The following is a 25,544-nucleotide window of genomic DNA, read 5'->3' as shown; positions in this document are numbered from 1 at the left end:
ACAATGACCTGGTAAATAGATCTTTTGTTATGCTGTTACTTCAGTGCTTGGAGCTAATGTGGAAACTTTTAGTGTCACTACTGTTTTGGGTGAGGACACTACACAGTTATCTACTGGATACTTTTGAAAGTCACTTTCTTGAATACCTAGTCCACATTTACATCAAATAGAGAGAAAAAAAATCTTAATGAGTCTCTAAATGTAACTAATGATGAAGGTCTCCTAACACCTGTTTATTAATGTACTGACACGGAATACTCAACAAAATAGATTTTGTATCAAATCTTAACTGTACAGGTGTAAGGTTGTCATTTTTGAGCACAGCATAAATACGGCATGGCATTTCTTTTCTTTAAATGGTCATATCTATATTAACAATATTAACAATAATATGCAGTTTCTCTGCTCTTCTCTTTGTATGATGCCAGTGGAGGGTTTGGCACACAGCACCTACCTGCTCTTCAAACCTCTTAGCTACAAGGGGGAGCCAGTGAGAATATTGATGAAGAAGAAGTTGGCTTTAACCTCCTAATACCCGAACTCTTCCACGGCATGCATTTTCATTTCTCTTTGATATTTGGTCACATTGGGGCCCAATGAATGTAAAAACAAAGAATTACCAGATTTTTCTTTAACCTTATTTTTGTTTTTAAGAAAAATATGAGGATATTGGTTTAAAATTTTGATAGAACAGTAGCAGTATAGTGTCCTCATAAGTGGATATCAGGCCCTTGTAGAGCAAAATTGAGTATTTTGGTCTAAATAACCCAAAATGTGATATCCACATATGTGGACGCCAGGTCCTAGGAGGTTAAGGGAGAATAGGCTTAGTATAATTTTGAAATAATCATGCAAACCTACTCTAATTAATTATAAGAATGAATAAATTGTGAAGCTGGAAATAAGCAGAATAGGTAACCTCTAAAGCTGCAGTAAACTGGTAGCTGGCTAATGGTTCAATCACTCTAGAGTAAAAACAGGATAGCAAACTCCTTCATGGAAGAATGTAAAAATGGTGCTTGCCCAGTTATTACATTGTACTTTATTTATTTATTTATCTTAACTTTCAGTGGTTGCGCCGACCCCTTTTCATAGCGATTGCACACATTTCTTTGAGGGAGGCAACCTGTCTCAAAACAACTGTGGTCCACCTTGGATCACTCTTAGACAAACTGGCAAAGGTTTGCAACTTTTTTATATAAATGCAGAGAGATTGCCAACAAATTGCAATCCCTATTCTCTCTTTACAATAGGGAACTTGAGTCAACAGACTGTTGCTATATATAAGTTTCTGGAGTGGCTTTATACAGTTAAAATGATGTCCTGCAGCAATTACATCTCTACTTTTGGAGGAATTTGAAATTTCTGTTTCAAATTTATGGGATTCTGAATGTTATTGGGTAACGTGGTTCTCTGTGTTTGTAGATGGAAGCAGATTTGTGATTTTGACTGATTTGTCATAGTTAATCACCATAATATCACATATTATCAGGTTACTTTTTGCACAATCCACGGTCATTGTCGCACTTTTCTATTGCACTGTTGCGTCTGCACTGTCTTGTGTCTGTATCGTTCTGTTCTGTCTGGTGTTGCACTGCCATTGTTTTGGTATTTTTTTTGCAATTTTTGCACCCTTTTTAAGTAGTGCTGTGTTGATTGTCTGTTATATGTATGTATGTATATATGTAGCACCATGGTCACACACTGTGTACTGTACCACTGCATGTGCTTGAAATGACAATAAAGCCACTTGACTTGGTTGACTTGACTTGATAATTTTAACATAAAATGGCCTCATTCGATCATAAAGTGATAGTAAAGTGATATCAGACTGACTCCACGTTGTTGCTATTATATTCCCATTTTAAGCACCAAAGTTGCTTTGAAGACAGTAGCTAAATGGCTAAGTGGTTGCAGACCTGATCACTGTTTTCAAAGCAACAATTTCAAAGGCAATGAGAGTTCATAGTAACCAGTCACAATATTTTTTGGCTGTGTCACAGTCTCGAGCCACTGTTTTCCCTAGTGTGACTTCAGATTGATAGGATTCACTGCTTCTGAAGTGAGTCACTGAACTGAACCATTTTAACTGGAACATTTTTGATAGAGTAACCTGACAAATTATATGGGTCTCTGTGCTGTTAAACTTACTATTACATCATCTAAAAAGTGATCCCGTGTCGGCAAATGAAATTCTAGTATATTATTTGTATCTTACTTATCACTAATTAGCAGGTATCTGTGTCCATGGAAGCAGCTCGATACCCACGGTTGCTGGCATTAGCTGATAACTTAACACTTCACCCTCATGTCTAAATAATGTTCGCTGTGGTTGAAAAAAGACAACACAAGCCTTCAAATGAGAGACTGCACAAACACCAGAAGAGGTGAAGTGGAAAAGTAAGATTTCAGTTGAACAGCACAAATATAAATTAACCATGCATCCCAGGTAATGAAGCCGTCATTATTCATAATATCTCCGGGTATATAGAGGTAGGAGACTATGTTAAATAATTCTTTAGGAAAAAAAACTTTTCCAAGTATCTCACCTCTCCATATTTAACACAGTTAGATCATGCTGGAGGAAAGCCTACAGTAGGCTACGTTTGGAGTAGATATGAGGAGAATGAAATTGTATAAGAAATAGAGGCAATACTCATCTGCCTAGTGATTGCAGGGCAGACTGACATTTTGATTTCTTTCCTGCAAGTTTGATGTTAATGATTTTGCTTTGGATGGGGGACCTTCATAGTGTCTGAGCCATATGAGTGCAATTTCCGTCCTGGGGATGAAAGCACATCGATTGCCCTCTGATGGTTTTTATGGGGGGCTGCTTTCATCCAGACTGAGACATTATTGAACTGCGCTCACCATTAATGCAGGGCTGATTCTGTGTAACTATATCAACAGGAGTCCGGCAAACATTCATTATGCTATACTTGTATGATGTATCTACTATACTCCTGCACAAGTGTTTTTGAGCCCCTATGCAAATATCAAAGTGAAGTGGGATAATTTCATTTTCCCACAATGGAACACAGACCTCATATGATCCAGTGAATAAAGACTACAGGAAGTCGGGCAGCCACCCACCCATGATAGGCATAAAAATGAGCTTTTTATTCTCTGTAATTGATTAATATTGCAATTAGACTTTGCAGCCAGCAAACCCTTCTGCATTCACATTAGGGAATTTTATCCCTGCTGGTGTGCAATAGGGAGGATGCTGCTGGAAGCCTTTCTGCCTTTATGAATCCCTCTCTCAGTGTCTGCTTGGATTAAGGAATCAGCCACAGCTGCTTCTACTGCACTGATGGGGTTTATGCTCGGGTTAAACGCTGAAATGTGCTCAAGTGATTCACTTATAGTCCAAACCTTACTGAACTGACCCACAAAGACACAGAGGAATGCAGCTGTCTAAATGAATACGTCTAGACAAAAGCTACTTGTGAATATATCACACACATGCCATAAATCTGCCTCTATTTGGTTAGTATTGCTACAGCGGCTCCCAAATAGATTCAGGGGTTATTTTCATTTAAGATTATGTTTAGATGAAGCACAAAGGCACATTTTTCCCTTATTTTAGATCTACTATCTATATCAGTTATAGCTCAAGGTACCTCATTAAAAACATCAAATCACTATTCTAAAACAGTAAAATACAACTAGCTAGCTAACTAGAATTATGGATTCAGTGTACTAGTTACTGTTTGACCATCGCCTTCATTAATTTGTGTTTATCTGAGATAACATGAGGTGGTATAAAATATATTAATTTTTTAATTATCTCTTAAGTTGCTTTGAAATCACAATCTAGCCATTTTTTAACCACCTTGCTACTATTATAAACAGTTTTACTAAATTTTGCACCTTCAAGATGAAAAATCCCAATGTTCCTACTATCTAAACCAGTGAAAGGTGATATTAAGTACCCGACACCAGACTGCACTGTCTGCATATTTACCTGCAGGGAAGGTATTGACCTCTGCTCTTTTTACTTAATTTAGTGACAAATTATGGAGCATAGAGGCCTCACCTTTGCACTCTAAATTAGCACAGCAGGAGGTGAGCTAAAGGGCATAACTGTGCTATAAACATAAACCCATATGCATGTCAAAGAGGTCCAATTAGGTTCTTCCTCAGTGTGTGGCTGTATGCAAAATGGGCCCAGCTGTTGCAGAAAGTATACAACTCTTTCCTAAATAATGACCAGGAATCAGATGTCAACACTGCCACAAAAACAATGCAGCACATTATCCCCAGTGCTGTTTCCTCTTGTTGATCTGAGACCTGCTTATCCCTTCGCTCCTTCACCTAATGGTCTTGAGTTAAGGAAGCAAAACTCATTGTTGGTCCAACCTGCACAAGTAACACAAAAGCCATGTTACACACACACACCCACAGGACACTTGCATCTCATCCAATTTGCAGTTTTGTTATTTAGCCTGCTCACTCCTCTCTTTTTCTTTCTCTTTTTCTTCCTCAACTAAGACTCACAATCCCTTCAGATCTCAAGAGGCTTAATCAGTGTCTGTGTCAGACTACTTCACGGCAGCCTTTGGCCACAACGGATATTATCCATCTTTCCCTTCTAACAAATCTGTCAGTCCACTCAACGGGAAATGAAACTTCTCCTTTCTACAGGCATGCAAACTGTTTGTCTGAGGCAACGCCCAAAAAAAAAAAAAAGAATTAAAAGGAGCAAAACATGAATTCAACATGAAATACTCAACGGTGAGAGCTCAGAGGTGATGTGACAGTGTCAAAGCTTTCACAAGAAGGAATATCAGGAATAAAATATTGGTTTCAAATTCACAATATATGCAAAGGGGTAACCAACCAGGGGAAAGCTTGCTTTGATTTGACTCAATTTGCATAAACCCTCCCAACTATGCTTTTAATAAGTGATCTTCACCCAGGGAGTTGCCGGCGCATAACAGATTAGCATATTCCAGACAACATAACCACCGGTTGGTTTAGGGGAAAAAAGAAGAAGAAAGAAAACAAAAAAGAGAAAGAGAGAAGGAAAAAGAAAAGGAAAAGGAAAAAACTGGTACGAGGGCAAATTGGAGGAATAGCAAGAGGGAATGAGGGGGGGACAATGTACCAAACAGACTTGTTTGCTTTGGATTTCATTTTCAGTAATACAGCAATAAACAGCTACTGCTAGAGAAATAACCACCTCTTATGACTCCCCTGCTAATTTGCTAATGGCTGGGTTGATTCATAGTGCCCCCTAGTGGTTCAAAAGAAGTTGGCTTCTGTTATGCGGAGGGAGATGGTTGATTAGGAAACTAAATGTATGCAACAGTAGAGATTAATAGTTGCTGAGGGGAGAAATTGACTGGGGAGGAGGAGGAATATGAGAAAGCATACAGCCAAGATTCAACCTGACATTAAAATAAGACTTTATTCCTTTTAGGAGCAATTATCTATAGATTTTAAAATATGTTTTAAATGCTGCAATATTTGAATAAGACACTGAAACGGTCTGTTGCATCTATGATGAATGAGGGACGTTTCTGAAGAGGACCTCTGAGGGAACAGACTGCTACGTGATCATTTCTTTACACACTAGAGGGGGCTAGATCATTGGGAGCAAGTCACATTAAATATGAGCTGATTGTGATTACAGAAAGTGTTCTGGTTATGTTTTTCAGCCACATTTTTACACAGCCTCTTGCTCTGTGACCTGCAGAGAGACAAATTTGCAATTATTCCTGGTCATACAGAATAGATCAACAGCTACATCAGTGTGAACTGAATCTGATACAACTGGTCAGGTTAATCCTCCTCCCATCATATTACCCTTGAGAATGAGCTGACATTGACTGTGGGCTGAAATAATGACAAAATAAAAGATGTAGCGCAGTGGGTCCACACTTCAGTGGCTGGGATAAGCTGGAAAGCCAGTTAATTTGCTGCAACTTTAATTTGCATGTATTTGAAAAGACAGAAACTAATTGGTATTAGATAGTTGTGTGTTGATAGAGGAGGACTGTCAGAATATTGGCAGGAATGGGAACACAGGGTCCATTGTTTAATTGCCTTCCAGAGGGAACAAAATCTCATTAAGTGACACAACAAAAATTGAGTTAATGATAAATTCCAGTCTAAAAAGACAACAGCGGGACATCATTTTCAGATTTTGAATACATATTTTGTAAGAGATCCAAAGGAAAAACAGTTCCAGCATGAGATGCTGATATCATTCCTGTTGTGATGAGTTTACTAAGCTCGCATGATTGTGTTGCAGTTTCTTTAAAAGATGTGTTTCGTTCAAGACGCTTGTCATGCACGCACCAATCATGACTTACTTCGTATCAAAACAAAATCGTTAATGAATGCAGAATACCCACCATAGTTCTTGTATAAAGACACGGGAACCAATGCATTTATGTTGAAGCCATAGCTGGACGGTGAAATGCATCTCTGCAGCGTGAAATGCACTTTGTGCTGCTTCCCAATTTTCCAGTGACAGAATTGACAAAGGTAAGCAACAGAGAGTAAGATGGGTGAGAATTTGTTTTGCAATATTTTACAATTACCAATTTGCTGAACTTGATATATCCCAAAACTAACCCTTTTAAGCAAGCTATAGAGAAAGAAGATACAGATAGATATACCTGATCAAATGTTCGTTGGTGCAAATATCAAGCATGTCATATCAGCAATACAGTGCATTTAGCCATGTAGACAAGGTCAAAAGAATCTACTGAAGTTCAAACTGACCATCAGATTGGGAAAGAAAGGTGATTTAAGTGACTCTTTGCATGGTATGTTTGTTGGGATAAGACAGGCTGAGCTGAGTACTTAAGAAACTACAACTGATCTACAGGGATTTTCTATGGTTTACAGACAAATCCAAAATAGAGAAAATATCCATGGAGTGGTAGTTTTCTGGGTGCTGAATGTTGTTGCTGCCCATCTTTTGATGGGCAAACTGCTTCTATCAGGGGAACACACCATGTCTCAGAGTTCAAATCATATCACTGTACTCAAATGGCCTCCAGAGTCACTGGATCTCAATTCAATAGAGAATATAATAGAACGAGAGATTCACATCATGAATGAGCAGCCAACAAATCTGCAGCAACTGTGTGATGCTATCATGTCAGTATGGACTGAAATCTCTGAGGAATGTTCCCAAAACGTGGTTGAATCTATACCACAAAGATTTAAAGCAGTTTTGAAGGCAAAGCAGTTCAACTTGATACTAAGAAGGCGTATGTAATGAAGTGACCAGTGTATGAGCACTGATACGCCAAAGCTAGCTAGAGTTATTTGGTAGTCGTCAGTGGAGAAGAATTGAATCCATTTTGACAAGCACAACAGGCTTGCACAAGCATCAAGCAACAAGTATTTGTGAAGTCTTTGCAATCTACAACATATAAAACAACTGCTATATTTATATATTTACTTGTTTCGCAATGTTTTGAAATATACGAGCCTAAAAGAAATAGATAAATGAAATAAAACTGCAGTGGAAGATTTTGCCACTCGAGGTTTCCATGTACTGCATGTATGTGATTGTCAGCAGTTTATTCAGCTCTTTCAAGGATACTGACCAGTTTCCTTGACAACAGAGTGCAACATCTCAGCCATTTTCTTGTCTGTGTCCTTGGTGATCAAGCCTAACACTAATTAGGGTGATTTATGGGTTAAAAAACATTGGATCCATTTTCCTGAAAGACAGAGGCAATACCTCGCTTCCTTTTTTTTCCACTGACCTTCACTGTGCCTGCTTTGGGGCTGTATTCTGGATACTGTCAGTTGTTTTAAACAGATGCCTGTTGTTGATTTTGATTTATTTACCCCTCCTCCATCCTCATACTCTTGAAGAGTCTACAGGCCCTGTGCTGGGGGGAGGCTGGATGTGTATGCAAGGCTTTGCATGTGTGGAGATGATGTCAGCTTTATACAGTATGAGTAAAGACAGATGTGTTGAAGACAGACTGTGTCATGAGTACAGGCACAGTCAAGGGAAATGTGCTGTGCTGCACAAAAGACTGCTTGCTTTTCATCTACACACTAAGCATTGTGCAAATGATGGTTTTGGCTCAAAATCTGAAGGATTTCATGTCATAGCGGCATCATTAAATGAAAATAAAATTGCAGTGTCCTGATTTCACTCTCAGAAAATGATACTTGTTTGCAGCTTTAGTTCATAAGTTAAGAAGAACTAAAAGGAAATATACCACACTCTTGCTCAATTCAATAAACTCGCTGCATTTTGCCTCTCTACGTCCATTTTTGCTCTGCTATGTTTGCCGGTGTCAGCAAAATGTCAGATATTGCTATGAGAGTGTCTTTCTTTATATTTCTAAATAACGTAAAATCAAAACAAAGTAAATATGGCAGCAGAAACAATTCTTTTCAACTTCAGGGAGTGTTCATTTTCAGCGCTTTACACTCCCATAGTGTGGGTGATGAGATTTGACAACAGAAACAGCCCCATATGTGCCCACAAGAGTGTAAAGAACATGATATCAAGTTTTTCCAGTTACATCCCGCCCCCTCAAGGCTAGTGAGAAGAGCCTGGGAAAATCTTATTTCGTCATCTTAAGTGAATGTACACTCACCAACCATTTCATCAGTTATATGTTGCTAGCACTGGGTTTGACCTACTTTTGCTTTCAGAAGTGCCTTAATTGTTTTTGATAATGATTCAACAAGGTGCTGGAAACATTGCTCAGAGATTTTGGTCCATATTGACATGAAGCACAACACAGTTGCATTGCACAACCATAATGGAAATCTCCTGGTCCATTACATCCCAAAATGTTCTACTGGATTTAGATCTGGAGTGCCAAATGAGTAAAATGAATTTATTGCCATGTCCTGATGCATGCTCAGTCATCCAGATAAACAAAAACAAGTTTTGGGGAATCCATTGTCATGTTCAGGAAACCAGTTTGAGCTGATTTAAGTTTTAAAATGTGGTCATAATAATGGACATGATCTGCAACAATACTCAGGAAGGCTGGAAGGAAGGCATTTACACAATCTTCAGCTGATAATAAGGGGACCAAAACACGCCAAGGGAATATCCCCCACACCCACTGCACCAGTACCAGCCTAAATCGTTGATGCAAGGTAGGATGGATCCATGCGTTCATGTTCGTGTGCTAAATTCTGACCCCACCATCCAAATGTTGGAGGAGAAATCAAGACTCAGCAGACCAGGCAACATTTTTCCAGTCTTCAGTTGCCCAGTTTTGGTGATCCCGTACACTAGCCTCAGTTTTCTGTTTTTAGCTGACACTTAGTCTTAAGTTACTGTAGCCCACCTGCTTTTAGATTTAACGTGTTGTGCGTTCATGGATACTGCTCCTGTTGAGACCCACAACAGTAAAAATTGAATACATTTTTTAAATTTCTAATGCAGATTCCCAAGTTCTCAAAGTCACTAAATATGTCAGGTTGAAAGTCTGTGAAATGTATTTAAAATGTTGCACCAGATGCATTTCCATATGAGTCCATGCTCAGCGAAAGCGTGCAAAGAAGACACCATGTGGGATCCTGATGGAGAAAGCAGGGCTCAGGTGGAAAACTATAAGTCATTTATCAAAGGAGCAAAGGGTAGCCGTCCACAAGAAGCTTGTGTTTGAATATATCTCTCAGTGTAATTATATATTTACTGAAAGGCTGGAAGAAACTGATGCTGTCAGCCAAGAAAGTAAAAAAGATGATTTTAATAAACTCCAGAAAAAAAAATGTTAAGGGTTAATCCCCTTCAGCAAAAAATTACATAATATCTCTGTGATCCACATAAGCATTATAAATATGTGTTGCTTCCTACTACATGTAATATATATATAGCATGTTATTTATTATGAGTCAAGTGGAAGTTTGCCTCTCTGAGAGATCTAAGATACAGCAATACTGTGTGGGGTTAAAAATATGCAGCTACTCTTAAAACTACAAGAAGTCTTATTGTAAACAGGCTCGGGCTCTGATCTGCCTTTGGTATCTGCTGGAGATTCCTTTGATATTTTTATGATTCCTCTGAGTACAGATAATGTTATTGTGGCTTCTCATGACAGTCAGATGCTCCATAATATAGAAGAGTCTTATTAGTTGAAGCCTAACAACACACATCAACCCAATCTCCTAAAGAGATGGGCACTGATAAGCAAAGTCCGCCCTGATAGCAAGATCCTAAAGGCTGGCTGAAAGACAACTCAATGAGAGGAAGTTTTGACAAATATAGGTGCAGTCACAAGAGACTTCATATGAGGTTAATGTTTTGAAGTACTGTCATTTTTGGATAAAGACCAGATGGGAATAAACACACACACATACTGGCAGGCTGAATTTGCAACAAACTTTCAAATAACTGCAAGTACATATGCTTTAAAGAAAGAAAGAAAGAAAAAAGAGCTGGCATATGTTCATGAACAGGCAGGCACATACACGTTGCACATACTCGTGAAAGCCATCACGGTGAATGACAGCTTATACATTGGGTGCCGTTGAATGGAGGCCACAAAGTGACAGTGCGTAACTCCCATTGCTCAGCCAAGTATAAAGAGATTTGATGGAGCATCTGTTTGGAGAGTGCTGAAACAACAGGCGGAACAAGAGTGGAAAGCTGGACCAGACAGTCTGCACATTGTCACGCAGCTTCAAATTATAACCCATAATAGACACAACAATGGAAAATCACGTTTACATAAACAGAAGACTTACAAAATTAAAATCAACACATCATGCAATATGAATGGGTTTCCTTAATACATCTTATATTATTAACTAACGTTGGAAAGATCTGCAACAGCTGTTACAGATGTGAAGGTCGGGGTGTGTGTGTGTGCGAGAGTGTGTGGGGAAGGGAGGGGAAGAAGGTAAAGAAATGAAAGGTAATTTGTATCTGGAGGAGCAGAACTGTCATTCAGTTGTAACGTGGCCTTCACCTTGTTGTCAGCTTAATATGATTGTGTGTCACCGCAAATGACAGAGCATCTGTTTGTGGCACACAAGAATCAATACTCGGGAGCGAAGTGTCATTTATCTTGTTACGCACTGACTTTGAAAATAAAAAGCCCCATTTCATCCTGAATGTGAAGAAAAGGGTAATTACACAAAGGAGCACTCGTAATTATTAGCTCAATCTTAAATTATTCTTAAAGATATTCACCTCCATGAAGAAACACCATTTTATTAAAGTTGGAGGAAAAGCATTAATTATCTAGAATGTGTTTTAATTCTAAGCATATGTTTTTATATGGTAGTTTTCAAAAAGCTATTATTGATCTCTAATGTGTTTTTAATTAAGCTGCTAAATAGAAAATAAACACAGTAAAACAGCAAAAAGTGAAATCATTTATTTTAAAATATTGAGAAGTAGAAGCATAACCACTGCTTGAGCCTTGTGTGCCAGCTCCCAGACAAGAAGCTTGTGAGGTGCACAGAAACATCATCAAAAACTCAAACTTCACATGTCAAGAAAGACAAAAGGAGCTCCACAAAAAGTGAAGAATTTTGAGTTGAGAAATAAATTGCTTTTGACACGTTCGTCTTTTTCTTACACCCAAAATTTTTATTTGCAATGATTCAGGACACTTGACATTTCTACAAAGCACTTTCTATTACAGCTCAGTGTAGTAACAGTGGGCCATCAAGGTAGTAACGTGGAAATAGCACTATTACTATTACTTAATTACACAAGTAAATGTCAAGTAATATTGATTTAGTTATCTCGAATCACCAGTGCTTACTGTGTAATATTGCACTGAAATGTATGTATTTCAGTAGCAACTGAGGGTAAATAATGTGGAAACAAACATATCCCTTCAAGGCAAAATCAACTAATGAAGTAATATATTGTCAACAATATGATAATCAGCAATATAATGATGGTAGCTCTGCATGTAGGTAAAAATGTCAATATTACAGTTAATTCAGTGGCTTTTTACCCAGAACACTATGGTAGTCAGTGGCTGCAAAATGCAAACCTGTGTATTTCTAATTCTTTCTTACCTGGAAATATGTGATATTTTCTGTGTAATAACCAGCAATGAAGGCTACAAAATGTAAAACTCCCTTTTCCTATTAATTTTATGTTAATATTAAATTAACTTATTACCCTAATATCACCACATTATTATTATTGAGCTGTAAAAGAAAATGTTACAGATTCCTAAACGTATAACAAAGGTGAAAGACTGATGTTAAAGAAGAAAATCAACCTTGTGACATTTTCCAAAGCTCTGTGGGTATGTGAAAATCTTACTTCTCTAATGAGAGGAAAGAGGGTAGCTTCTGGACATCTGCCAATACATTTTCATTGTATAACGTATGCTAATCCTAGTTGTCTTGGTATGTATGCCAATAAGTTCCAGAAAGTGGGTGGAAAGAAGTTTAAACTTTGTATACTAGTTGCTTTATAAACCTGTCTGAAAGATGACATGGTTGTGCTCCTTGCTCCATTAGCCTCTCCGTCATTGCTCTCCCTCCTCGCTCTGTCTTGCAGTGATTTATGTAGGAGTGGAAAGACTGCAGTGTTGCAGTTTGTGTCCTCTCTGTATGTCACCCGAGCGGTCCAACTATTTAAACGGTCTGTAAAATAAGACATCAGTGCGGCAATGAAACCTGCGCAGCATATTTTAAGATTGCTGCACCTACTCACATATGAATATTGATTTTATTCATATGAGGAATAAAACGTTCAAATCTTGATGATCCCTAAAAATTCCTGCCAAACAGAAAAGACATTCAATTTTAGTTTAAGTTGTTGCACAATGTGTTGCACAACATTCAAGTGCTGCACATTGCAGAGTACTTGAAGATGATGGCATACAAATTCCTAAAGTTTTGTTTCTGCAATACTTATCTAACCCTCAATTAGATTTTTTATTTTATTTGATCAATTTTTTTGCTAGGAGATTATTTTACGATGTCATATCCAATATTCAGGACAAAAGAAAATCACGCTCAGTATCTCGGTGTGAAACGCTCCTCTGCTCCACACTGAACATTAAAACAAGGGAGAAGCAAACCAGCATAGACTCTCAGGCTGGAGCTGAAATGAAACGGGTGCACATAAATTAGTTAAATAACAATTTACCTTATTAGTTTTTGGAGAAAATTGGAAAGAACTTTGCAATCTGCCATTTAGCCTTTAATTGTAGTTTCACTCTCTTCATCTATTTATAAATGTGGGGATGGAAGTAACATGCACATCACAAAAACAATGATGCTCATCTTTTTTATTACGGATATTTTACATACAGTCTTTACCTACTGCGCCTGCAGTCATAACTTCCAGTTAATTGTAACTCTACAGCTGTACATGATTTGAAAAGTGTACCAAATTCACTGGTTGCGTCTGCATAAAATGAAAATTATGCTGATTGCGTCTTTATTCTGTCTACATCATGCTGTTGAAATACAGATACAAGTGTGTGTATACTTGGGAAGACTAATAATTTAAGTCATCTCTAATAATTTTTTATATGCTGATGATTTGTTGGTATTTATTAAAGTATAAACTGCTGACGCAAGTCTAGTGAGTCTGCGATGAGAAGTCTGAGGTTATGGTTTATTTCTCCACTGCAATTTAAGGAAGGCCCTTAAATAAAAGTCAAATTTTTATATAACACCAACGTCAGTTCAACTGCTTTTTATAAAGGTGTACTTGCTGCCACAAACCAGACACACTTTGAAGTTGTTTTCCTTTAAGGTATCACAACTGCTTTACTGTTTCAAAAAACAGTGAATAAATCTCTACATCAAGTTTGAGTGTTTGTCTGGCTAACTCAGCAAGCATTCATTTAAACTTGGTGGGTATAACACTGAGCAGTGTAAACCTTCATTTCTGGCTGATCTGATTTTAAAAAAGATCCAGTCTGGTCATTACTTGCCTCCGTCTGCAAGGCACGTACATATGACAGGATCACTAAACATTATGAGATCCTGAGCCTGATGAAACAGGCTTTTGAGGTCTCCACAAGACGTTCAGGTTGTCACACCCTTCATTTCTCTCTCTGTTCCCATCTTGCTTGCAGCTTCTCTCGCTGTGTCTCTGTAACACACTCTGTGCCTTTCTCTCATTCATACACATATTTTTTGTGTCTTGGAGAAAGTTCGATTGCAGGAGTGGAGACAGGTGCCTCGAAACCTGAGCAGAGCTTCACCAGCTGTAACCACTTCTCCAATCAAGCCTCCATCATGTTCTCAGCTGTGTTCTCGCCAGAGCGTAGACTTTTCTCATGCACAGCTTTAGTATAAGCAGATTCTCGTAACTCTTCCCTCAGTATACTGCTCAGTTTAATTCATGTTTTCTGTGTCCTCACTTCTCACAGATGAGTCAGCTCATTTGCAGACCTCCTGCCCCATCCGCCCCCTTTTGACTTCCTGGATTTCTTTCTCCCTGGCTCCCCTCGGTATTTCCCCCTGCCAGGTTCATCCCAGCATCAGGTCCACAGCAACCACCAGCTTTTTTCCACCCCAGCCTGAGTTTTTCTGTTAGTTGTTTTATTTTTTTAACTGTATGTAAAACTGTTCCTGCCTCTGCTTCTGTGCCAGCCTTTAGTTTTTACTTCCCTAGCTTTGGACACATTTGGCACTCCATAGTCGCCTTCTATGATGGTTTCAAGTATAAAGCAAATCAGATATTCTAACGACCAGCTTCCCAGAAGGAATTTGCGTAAATGTAGTGAGCTACATCATTATGAGATCATGGTGTAGTCTAACACCACCCTTGGGATTGTTTTGCACTCAGTAAATCAGTGTACAATGGCTAATTTACTGAGAGTATTCATCATCTCCAGAGGATTGATCCTAATATTATAACAGTGTTTCTTCTGAACCCATCACAAAATCCATCACACACAACAAGTAATAAAATCTAATGGGACAATTTCCATGAAATTTACAGAGTAAATTAGTGCCAAACTCGAATGATGAAACTTATTCTATTTGTTGACTCCATGTCTCTGAAAGGCTGTCTTTTCATGAGTGGAATGAACAAACCTGAGTTCTGTTTTAGTTTATTATTCTACAGAAAATTCCACAGTGAATTTCAGCTGTAAGTTGTCCAAGACTTGCACATATGCTTGTGCTTCAATAAAACAAGCCCAGAGCAGCAGTATAAAATCAATATCTTACACCTCATAAGCAAAGAGAGACAGACAGTATTTGTGTTGGGCCTTGTTTTGTCATTACATCATTATGAATTCATGTAAAGTGCTTTAATTATGCACAAGGCCAAAGCTTGAAGGACCACCTTAAATATTTATCGATTATAAATGCCGTAATTCATTATAAACCTTCTTTGTTCATGACTGGTTTACACTTTTGCTTCAGTTAACATTCCAACATGTTTGCAGTCACCCTCTGCTCCAGTAATACTTTACAGGCTCTATATTAGTAAAGTTTAAACAGTTTATAATACAGTGCTATCAACTGTAAAACAACTGTAAACATCTGCACTGCACTACAGGGGTTTCAAGTGAAAAATGTGCTCTTTACAATATAGGTTTTGCCGTCATGTGAATTTGGCTTTCCCACAGGTTATATGACACTTTATTGTTATTACATAACCAAGCAACAATAGCAAGTAACTGAAGAAATGGTTCGTGAGAGTTTGCGCTACACTGAATTCCTCTGACTTGCTTCGTTACATTAAATGAAGCACAAAGTGAGCATATAGGAACATCTGTAGACTGGATGGTTCTTATTCTAACCACAGCTACAGCAGTGATCCCAGGATTTGGAAAAAAATAGGCCTAATTAATTAATGATCTGACGCTGAGCTCATCTATTATCTGTTACTGCAGAATTAGTTTCCATTTTAAAATGCATATTTTCTAGGTCAGTATATATTGTTTTGAGCAAAACCATTTTTTCTTGCATTCTTTCTGATTTGTATGAAAAACTGTACTGAGCTGCATAATGGAAATATGATGAAAATCAGACCAGCCATAGTTTGAGCCATAGTGATCCTGGTTCTGTAATTATGAGGATTTTTTTTTCTCTCCCTGCGGCTTGGATTTTATCCTCACTGGAGGAAGATCAATTGTAATCATCTGAACTCTCCATAGCAATGAAAGTGATGGAAAGCCTGCTTTCAGATGCTGTTTTCACAAGCTCCAATAAATGCTCCATGACGATCATATCTGGTTATTGATAATCACATGATAGCAAACATTCACGATCAGCAAAAAAAAAAAAAAAAAAAGCGTAAAAATAACTCTGCAGCCTTATTTTCACAATCTATCTATCTATCTATCTGTCATGATCAGGCTGTGTGCAGGCAGGAGAGGACCCAAACGCAAACTCACGGGAAAAAAAGGACTGAACTCAAAATACAGCTTTATTGCTGACAGAGGATAAAGGCGATACAAAATAACATGAAACTAAACTGGGAAGTACTAAGGAACTGACTCATGAGGAAACACACGGAGGGGCACACAGTCATGAGGGAGAACGCGACACTGAACTGAGGGAGATGTGGACATAAATGCACAGAGGGTAAACGAGGGAAGTGGGAGCACATGGGGAACACAGCTGACACAGATAATCGTAACAAGACAGGGCAGGGGTGAACACAACATGACGCATACTGACGAGAGACTGTCAAAGTAAAACAGGAAGTACACAGAGGTTCAGACTGGAGGAGAGAGCACGGACATAACGGAAAACATGGAATAAAACATAAGGAGGGGAAACAAGGGTTCACAGATACATAAAGGGGCACACAGGAGGTAACCAAATAAGGAACATCTTAACTAAACAACCTAGGAACCAAGACATAAATAGAGAACAAAATACAAAACACACAAAAACTAAGAATACTGGGCCAACATGGTCTGACCATGACATCTATCTATCTATCTATCTATCTATCTATCTATCTATCTATCTATCTATCTATATGTGTATCTGTGTATATGTGTGTATATATATATGTATATAAATATATATATATATACATATATAGGTCATGGGTCATGAACAGAAGGAGGCCTCTGTCAAAACAGAATCCTTTTTTGGTTTTTTTTAATCACCCTCTTACGACCATTGCATATAAACATGATTTTGATCTGATTAAATTATCCAGATGCTTTCTGTTGCCTTACTTCTGTTCCGGCTGCAAACGTCCCCAGCTATAATATATATTACAAAAACCAATCCCAAAAAGGAGGAGGTAGAGACTCCTCCTTGTGGCTCAACTTCGCCTTCTTCCAAGCTGCATGAAGAATAACAGGGGTGTAACGAGGTCGCTTGAGCAAAACATGTAGTATAAATTTCAGCTTTATTATTTGACTGGCACATTTCAGGCTATGTCCTTTGATGACCCTGATGAAGGCCGCAGGCCAAAACACATTGGTCAAAGTAATAAAGCTGTTCATCATACTACAAGTGTTCCTGGAGCGCCAACCTTGTTTTTGACTCAGGCCAAGAATTCCCTCATAAGTGTTTAGAAAAAATGTTGAACTACTGATTAATTTAGAATGTGTAAATAGCCTATCTGACATTTATAAATGGATGATTATTAAGTGACGTTTCAGAGAGCAGGAGCGTGTATTTTGGAGAAACGGAAAAATAAATTTTTGGAGAAAAACATGTACTCTCACACAATAACATGTCCTGTTATACTTAAGACATTAAAGCATAAAAAACAGACTGATTTAATTATATTTCATTAAATGTGAAGATGGCAGGAAAATTGTGGGACTGTTAGGATTTATTATATAACCATTCATCCATTAAACAACCATTAAACACTTCCTCACTTCTCTAGAATAAAAACCTCATAAGTACCATTTTTAATTATCAGTATGATTTTAATATTAATCAACACAAAACCTGCTCATTGCAGACTCATCTGTGCATTCACATGTGGTATTTGCATTTGTTTCCACATTCAGTGAAATGGCAGCTCAGGTGCCTTTATAATGTTACCTGTATGATCTCCCCAGCCCCTCTTTTCATCTCTGTTTTAATCTCAGTTAGAATCAGGGGATTCTAATTTGTTTTTGGTATTATTAGATTATTTTCTTACATTGTTGGTACTTCCCTCAGTATGTTGGTGCTTGCAAATCACAGGCACCAGCATATACGCTTGTAATGTGCTATATTGCCCTTTTCTTGTCTTATTTTTAACTAGAACTCACACTTTGATCACACATTCTTACAGCACTTTACCTGCCACACATACATGGCCAAGTTAGACTCACCCATTAAAATGACATGCATATTTTTGGACTGTGGAAGGAAGAAGTTGGAGAAACCTCACTCCAGGTACTCCACACAGAAAGATCCCAGGAACCTTCTTGCTGTGAGTAAACAGTGCTAACTATTTGATCACCATGTTGCCCTATTTCAGGTCAAAAGCAGACAAAAGCAGTATAATTTCTTATATATTTTGTGTGTTTGCAATCACTTCAGAAAAAGTGTCAAATTTCAGGTTAAAAGAATTAGATTTGTGGTATTTTTCTGTGGTCAAATGTCAAAATGAATCAAATTCGACCTGGTATATCAAGTATCAGTTTGTGAGAGCTAAAACTGTGGAAAGCGATGTTGTTTTCTTAGTGTATTAATGCAATAATTACAGTGAAAAACACCACAAAACAAAATGCAGTAACTTTACATTTATGCTTATTTCCTTCTATATAAGCAAAACAATGCACATCAGTTGAGTTGCAGCTTGTAATTATGCCAGATTTGTATTTGTAGTCACTAGCAGGTTGATGCTGTTTATAGACAGTAAAAGAAAACCAAGAAAAAGTTGTAATGCCATCTAAGCAAACGAGAAACGCATATGAAAGGTAAAATAAAAACATACATTTTAACAGATTAAACACCAAACATTAAAACTAGCAATCAAAAAGTCCTGAGCAAAGATAATACCAACTACTAAGACACAGACAATTACTGGAGTATGAAAAGATGTTTGATTATCCAGTAACCAGTGTTTCACAGACTTGACAAAAAAGGTAAGTTATGTTCCGTAGTTCAACAGGTATAGTATACCAGGTGTGTGCTGCTTTTCAAGAAAAGAGTGAAAAAAAACCCACTGTTTTTAGGAGAGGCTCTGAATGCGCTTTGATGAATTTAATGCACAAAGAAAGTATGTTTAAAACTGAATGAAGATCATTGTCGCAAACTGGCTCAAAGGACCACAAAAGAGATTTACTTAAATAAAAGAGTATTTATTAACATAAATCATCCAAGACATGAACACCAAAGTGGGTTCGTGGAAGAGAGACAGTGAGCAGTTCATCTGAGTTTTTATAGCCTGGGAGCCCAGGTGGCTGTTATAGACCCTCCCATCTTAGCTTATTATTAGTAAGAGTAGGCCAATATTTCCATGAGACAGGTTGAGTCATGGCACAAGATTTTAAACAATAGCAGACTAGTCTATAATTTTTGGCAACTGAGGTCTAAAGGAAACCAAATATATACAAACATGTTTTGAGTTATTTCACACTTTTTTGTTTACTACATAATTCCATGTGTGTTCATTCATAGTTCTGATGGCTTCAGTGAGAATCTACAATGTAAATGGTCATGATAATACAGAAAAACCATTAAATGAGAAGGTGTGTCGAAACTGTTGACTATATTGACTATATAACCCACTTTTATGTGGAAAATTGCTGTTTTTTGTTGTCAATAATGTCTACTTTTTTTTAAGACAGATGGGTTTCTGGAACAATCCAGGACATGCATCTGCAATTACTGTTTTTCCTTTTTTATCAACACGGTCTTGTCAGAATATGTCAGCAGGTGTTTAGCATGATGTGCTTTTAAAAATATGGTAATGTGGTCAGAATAAAAGAACAGTTCCTCAGCTCTGCCTTAAAAGTAGCCATCCCTCAAGTATTATAAATCAACTTATTTTTAAAGCTAGAATGAGCAGAAATTTGTTCAGCATTGGAGAAAAATTTCATAGAACCTTTCAGCATGTTGTAATTCAATTGGTTTGAAATTAAACTAGATTTCTGCACTTCATCTGGGCTTTGTTTTCAGGCTTTAGAAAAACTAGCCCGTGACGGGGGGCTTTGGCTGATCACAAAGAGATTCTTTTCAAAGAAACAGTTCCTATTAACTTGTCTCCAAAATTCACATGCATATGCACATCTCTTCGGATGATGGAAAGACTGATTCAGTGGTGAAATATTCTTCAGAAAGAGTTCCTATTCCAGCATTGCCAACTGCAAAGTTATCAGAAAGAAAATCTAAATGAGAGGCTGACAACAAATGTAATAAATTATGTGCTGTAGAGCGTTTCAGAGATTGTGCAACCATCATTGCTCTGCTGTTCCAGTATGTACCTGTGGCCCTCTTTACTTCTGTGCTGTGGCTGCTCAGCTTGGTAAGTGAGGATCTGCTGTTAGTGACGTTAAGGTTGTGGAGACTATTTTGCAGAGCTGTGTTTTGCAATATTGCTCCACCTTGCAGTGTCTGTGAAGAACATTCAACTTACAGCCAGATAAAAGTTTAATTTTGCAGCTATAAGTGAATGTCTTGACATTTAAACAGCCATGATTTAATGTCTGAATTTTGTTGTGCATTTCCTGATATATCTAAATTTGTTGTTGTTGCTCTTCGTTAGGTAGTATGCATCTGTGGTCAGAAGTAAATACACTCATGGGCATGAATGTCATAGTAATTTGGGGCTTTTAATAATTTCTTTAACATCTTCTTTCTTCATAGTGGAATGATTGTACAGCATACATCTTTTTGGTATGTGAACAAATCTGAATATGTTAGGGATTTTCTCAGATCCACACAGGGTCAAAATTATACACACAGGCTAAAATATATACATATACACTAACTTAAATCTTTTAGGAACACTGTAAAACCCAACAGTGCATCTTACTAAAAGAAGTAAGTTGTTCTTACTCAGTTCTGAAAAATAGTTAAAGTAACTTTCATGAAGTGTGTTAGGTAGACCCAAAAGTATACATATGATATAATAACTTTATTGTAATAAGTACACATGATGTTTTTGTAACGTTTTAAGTACTGTTGCTTTAAACTAAGTTGCGCTAATTCATTTGTATTAGTCATCATCCACAGCCCCGCCCCCAGTGTTTTGTCTGGACTTGTCGGCCATGAGACACGAGCCTCGTCAAGAGAAATTTTGCAAGAGTGGAAAGTACAAGTTAAGCTATTTTTATGTTTTTTTGTTAATGCTTACTTCTAGCATACAAAACGTACATTTATCAGACTGCTTTGTACTTTGTACTTTGTTGTAATTTATCAGACTACTTTGTTGTAGTAGCTATAAAGAAAAACGTAACTTAGCTGTCCAGCACACAATTCCCGCCTAGCACTGTATGAAGTCTGCTTCACAATTTAAAAAATTAACGGTTGGTGGCTTGTTTCAATCAAATAGTTGGTAAGTAGTCTAATTTTTGCAAACTCCATGGCACAAAACCTTTGGTAAAATCAGTGTTTAGGCTTTTCTGACTCTGACCTTTATCAAGTTCAAATGTAGCCTACTTTTGACACAGTGAAAATAGTAGAAAATTTATTTAGTGTTAATTTTAAGAGTTTAGTAGACAAGTTCGCCTTCACAAATTTTAAATATGATGGTTAGCGGCATTTAATAATAATTTACCTTTTCAAAGCTGCACTACACCAAACCTAAACGTTTCTGACTCTGTACTTTCCAAGGGTTAGCCTATTGTGTACTTCACTTGTGTAAAATTGCTTTATTATTTTATAACGTATAGAGTAGTTGACCAACCTGAATTGAAAATGAACTTTAGTGCAAGAATAAATCTTACTGTTTTCAAAGCTTGTGTTATCCAGATTGACTGTTTTTAAGTGAAGTAAAAGTCTGAAAGTAAAAACTGTTCTGCTAGCTTTCTGTCCTCATGGGTTTTGTGTTATTACAGTCTGACGATTGAAGGAGCAGTAGCATGCCGAGAGATCATCCAGCACTGCACTAAAGACAGCCAGTAAAGGTGATTTTAAAACGATTTGGCATCAAAATGTGGAATTGCAAGTTGTGTAGTTTTTCTACTGCCATAAAAGTCATGTTGTTGAAGCATTATCGGTTCAACCATGGTCAGTACTCCACAATTTCACCCTTACCCTGTCTCTACAACACATGCATGTGTACATTTAGTACATTTAATTCATTAAAGATACACATTCAAGAATGCACACTCCCACGCAAAGTAAAGACGGTTCTTATCTAGATTTGAATAATTATGGATTTTGTTGCCCTGTGTGTAATTTTAAGCAGCCATTTATTGAAAGCCAAATGTTTATCCATCTGAGGGGGCATTTAAAACGAAAAGAAACTGTTCCATGTCCTTTCAAGAACTGCAATTTTAAAACCAATGTATACTCAACCTTCAATGCCCACAAATGCAGAGACCACCAAAATTCAACAAGTTACGATGAAGGCATTGTGCAAAGTGTTATAAATGTAGAACAAAAAGATGACATGCAACTTGATTCAGTAGAGTCATCAGATGACAATCAAGTGGCATCCACCAGTGAAATCAGTGGAATTGAGGGTTTAGAAGAGCACTTGCAATACAATCTGGCTGGATTTTTCTTGAAAATGCAGACAGTTCTCCATGTGTCCCAGAGAGCAACACAGGAGATTATTGAGCATATTGATCAGTTGTTTTTGTTATCACAACTTCTGGTTAGAAAATCAGTTGTAGATATACTGAAAAAGCACAACTGTACATATACGGACAAACTGGTGGATGAGATTTGTCAGGCAGTTTCTGATAGTAATGTTTTACATAAATGTGTCACATCTGAAGGACCACTATCTACAGCAAAGAGGAGGAAATCATATTACGAAGCAAATTTTCCATATGTCAAACCTGTGGAGTATTTAATTGAATCGTCAAAGCACACTTATATGTATGTGCCTATTCTCACATCTTTGCAATTGTTGTTGAAAAAAAAAAATGATTCCTGGACATTTCATGTCATTTTGTGATGGATCCTACTACCGGGAAAATGTACTACTGTCACAAGAGGGACAGAAATTGTCAATAATACTTTATGTGGATGATTTTGATCACAAACCCACTTGGTACCTCAAAGAAAATACATAAAGTCTTTGCAGTTTATTGGACACTGGCAAACTTTCCAGTTAAATCTCGTTCTGCTCTACACTGCACTCAGCTTGCTCTGCTGTGCAATTCCAATGATGTACGCACGTTTGGGTATAAGGAAATGTTGTCACTACTCTTAAATGATCTGAAAACTCTTGAAGAAGTAGGTGTCTACATTGAGACTCTTGGTGAATGTCTTAAAGCCACTGTCTACTTTGTTGTGGCAGACAACCTTGCTGCCCATGGGCTTGCTGGTTTCAATGAGAGTTTCAGGTCTACATATTTCTGTAGGTTTTGTCATGCCACCCAAACAGAAATGCAAACAGAAAATGCTGTTACAGGGAATTATGTAATGAGAACAAAAGATGCTCATGATAATTATTGTGCAAGAGCTTCAGAATGATGACATTAAGGAAAACTATGGTGTTAAAAACACCTGTGTTCTTTCTGACCATCTCTCTTTCTTCCATCCTGTCACAGGCTTCCCACCTGACCTCCTACACGACCTGTTTGAAGGTGTCGTTCCAGTGGAGTTGGCACATTGTTTAAAAGGTTTGATTTCTAAGAGATATTTTAACTTAGAAGACTTAAACAGAGCAATTCTGCGCTTTCCATACCAACATTCTGACAAAGTTGATCGCCTCATCCAATACCCACAAATTTTGCCAGGCGAGGGACCATGGCCAGCACTCTTTCATGAGACACAGGTAAGTACAACTACGTATATAACATTTACTGCTCATATAGTATGCTGTGTTTTGCTTATAATATTTTTGGAATTCTCTTCAGCTCTACTTTGAATTTCATCGGATCACCAATCAGAATCTGCCACATGTGTTTTATGCTGCACTGGATGATTATGCTCCTCAGCTGATTGGACTTTACAAAAAGAGGAAAACTGGACGGGTCGGTGAAAGGATGGAGCAGCTTTTGTTGACATATGGAAAACAGGTATTTAAAAAATACTAATCATTCTGCTTGCTTGGCAGTTGCCATTGTTATGTTTATATATATATATATATACATTTATTTATTTATGTTTTTAGGACAAAAACGACATCTATGCAACTAGAACAGCAGCTCTGGCCGGCCTACCAATGTACCTCAAGGAGGATTCTTCAGAGATTTTCAAAACATGCAAGGTACTTGGGTATTACAATAATTTGCACATTTGAATTTAAAAAAGGTTGAAAGGAGTTTATAAGTCATCTGGACTTGGATTGAAAGTTGAAGACGTGAAGTTGAATGACTTATAAACTTCTTTCATCCTTGATTTGACTACCTGGATGAATGAAAAATGAACCTTCACTGTCAACTTAAAACATGTTATGATATATAGAATTTGAAAAACTGAAGAAAGGTGCCTGACCATTTGTATTTATGCTTTTAACAGAGATATTACAGATGAATAATTGTGCACTCTTTATTATATCTTAGGGTGAAATTGAGTTCTACGAAGCCACAATTGCTCTGGTTGCTGATGTCGATGAAGAGGAGGTGCCTGGAGGAGTTCCTTTCTCACCACGCCAAGTGTTCATAGTACTTGAAGATCAGGTTGTTATGACTCATCACTCATGGACTGATGCACTGGTGTGTTTGTTTGGGCTAATCTATGCTCTGCATCTGAGCTATCCTGAGAAGTGTACTGGCTTTTTTGAGTTCATTCAAGTAGTGTTGCTGAAGCTAGACGATGAGAGAAAGCAACTAAAAGCAAAATTGCAGACACTAAAAAATGAGCTTGTGTAGATGATGTTTGTTTTTCACTGGTCACTATATTCGTGCTTTTTCAGTTATCTGTGAATGGCTTCAATAGTTTTATTTGTTCTGGGTAATTAGCTTTCTAAAAAGCAATGTGGAGAAAGCTAAGAATAAGGAGACAATCCATATTTGACGTTTTGTTTGTGATTGAAAAAAATCTTCACATAGTGTGTAATCTTAAGCTTATTTCTAAAAATATATTTTAGTTACATGGAAATCCTTTGGGAGATAACTGATAATTAGTCAATATGTACAGTATACTTTCAAGCTTTATTTTTTAATTGTGTGATGAGTGCCAGTTCACTTGATTCGAGGTCTGGGCAAAACCGTTGAGAAGCCACAAATACCTTTGAGAATATTTTTTGTTAGTGACATCCTTAGTTCAGCTGTTTTCTATAGTTGCATTGCTGTAGTGCATGTGATTTCATTATTATACTAAATGTTACTTAAAATTGTGATTGTTATGGCTCTAATTGCCTCTAGACTATTGTTTTTTATGATGTACACCTATGTATCAGGACTACATTACTAAATTTCTGTTTTGTACATTTAATCGATTTTCAAAATGCTACAAAAAACATTCAAAATTCCCTAAAAGTGCAAGTTTTAAAATGCCTAATTATTTGTTATTTGATAATGGATTTAGCAGTCATAGTTTATGACTGAAAATATGGTTGTATTCATTCTGTATTTTCTCTGCAGTTAAAGTTAATAAAAACTGAATGGAAAGAATAA

The 25,544-nt window shown here is 37.3% G+C and overlaps 1 protein-coding gene across 1 annotated transcript; it reads left to right on the top strand.

The window, feature by feature from the left end:
* Positions 1 to 421: 421 nt before the first annotated feature.
* LOC146375041 (uncharacterized) lies at positions 422 to 25,544 on the top strand. Its single transcript, XM_084949249.1, has 7 exons — positions 422 to 490; positions 21,887 to 21,932; positions 23,532 to 23,603; positions 23,721 to 23,758; positions 23,841 to 24,002; positions 24,098 to 24,193; positions 24,489 to 25,544. Exons 1-7 carry the CDS (start codon positions 422 to 424, stop codon positions 24,795 to 24,797), a joined length of 792 nt encoding a protein of 263 aa, XP_084805375.1. The 3' UTR covers positions 24,798 to 25,544.

This window comes from Perissodus microlepis, chromosome 13 (genome assembly GCF_051167445.1).
Source record: "Perissodus microlepis isolate ML-2025 ecotype Zambia chromosome 13, ASM5116744v1, whole genome shotgun sequence".
NCBI classification, from domain to species: Eukaryota; Metazoa; Chordata; class Actinopteri; order Cichliformes; family Cichlidae; genus Perissodus; species Perissodus microlepis.
The sequence above is the reverse complement of the archived record's forward strand: the minus strand, read 5'-3'. Positions and strand labels throughout refer to the sequence as shown.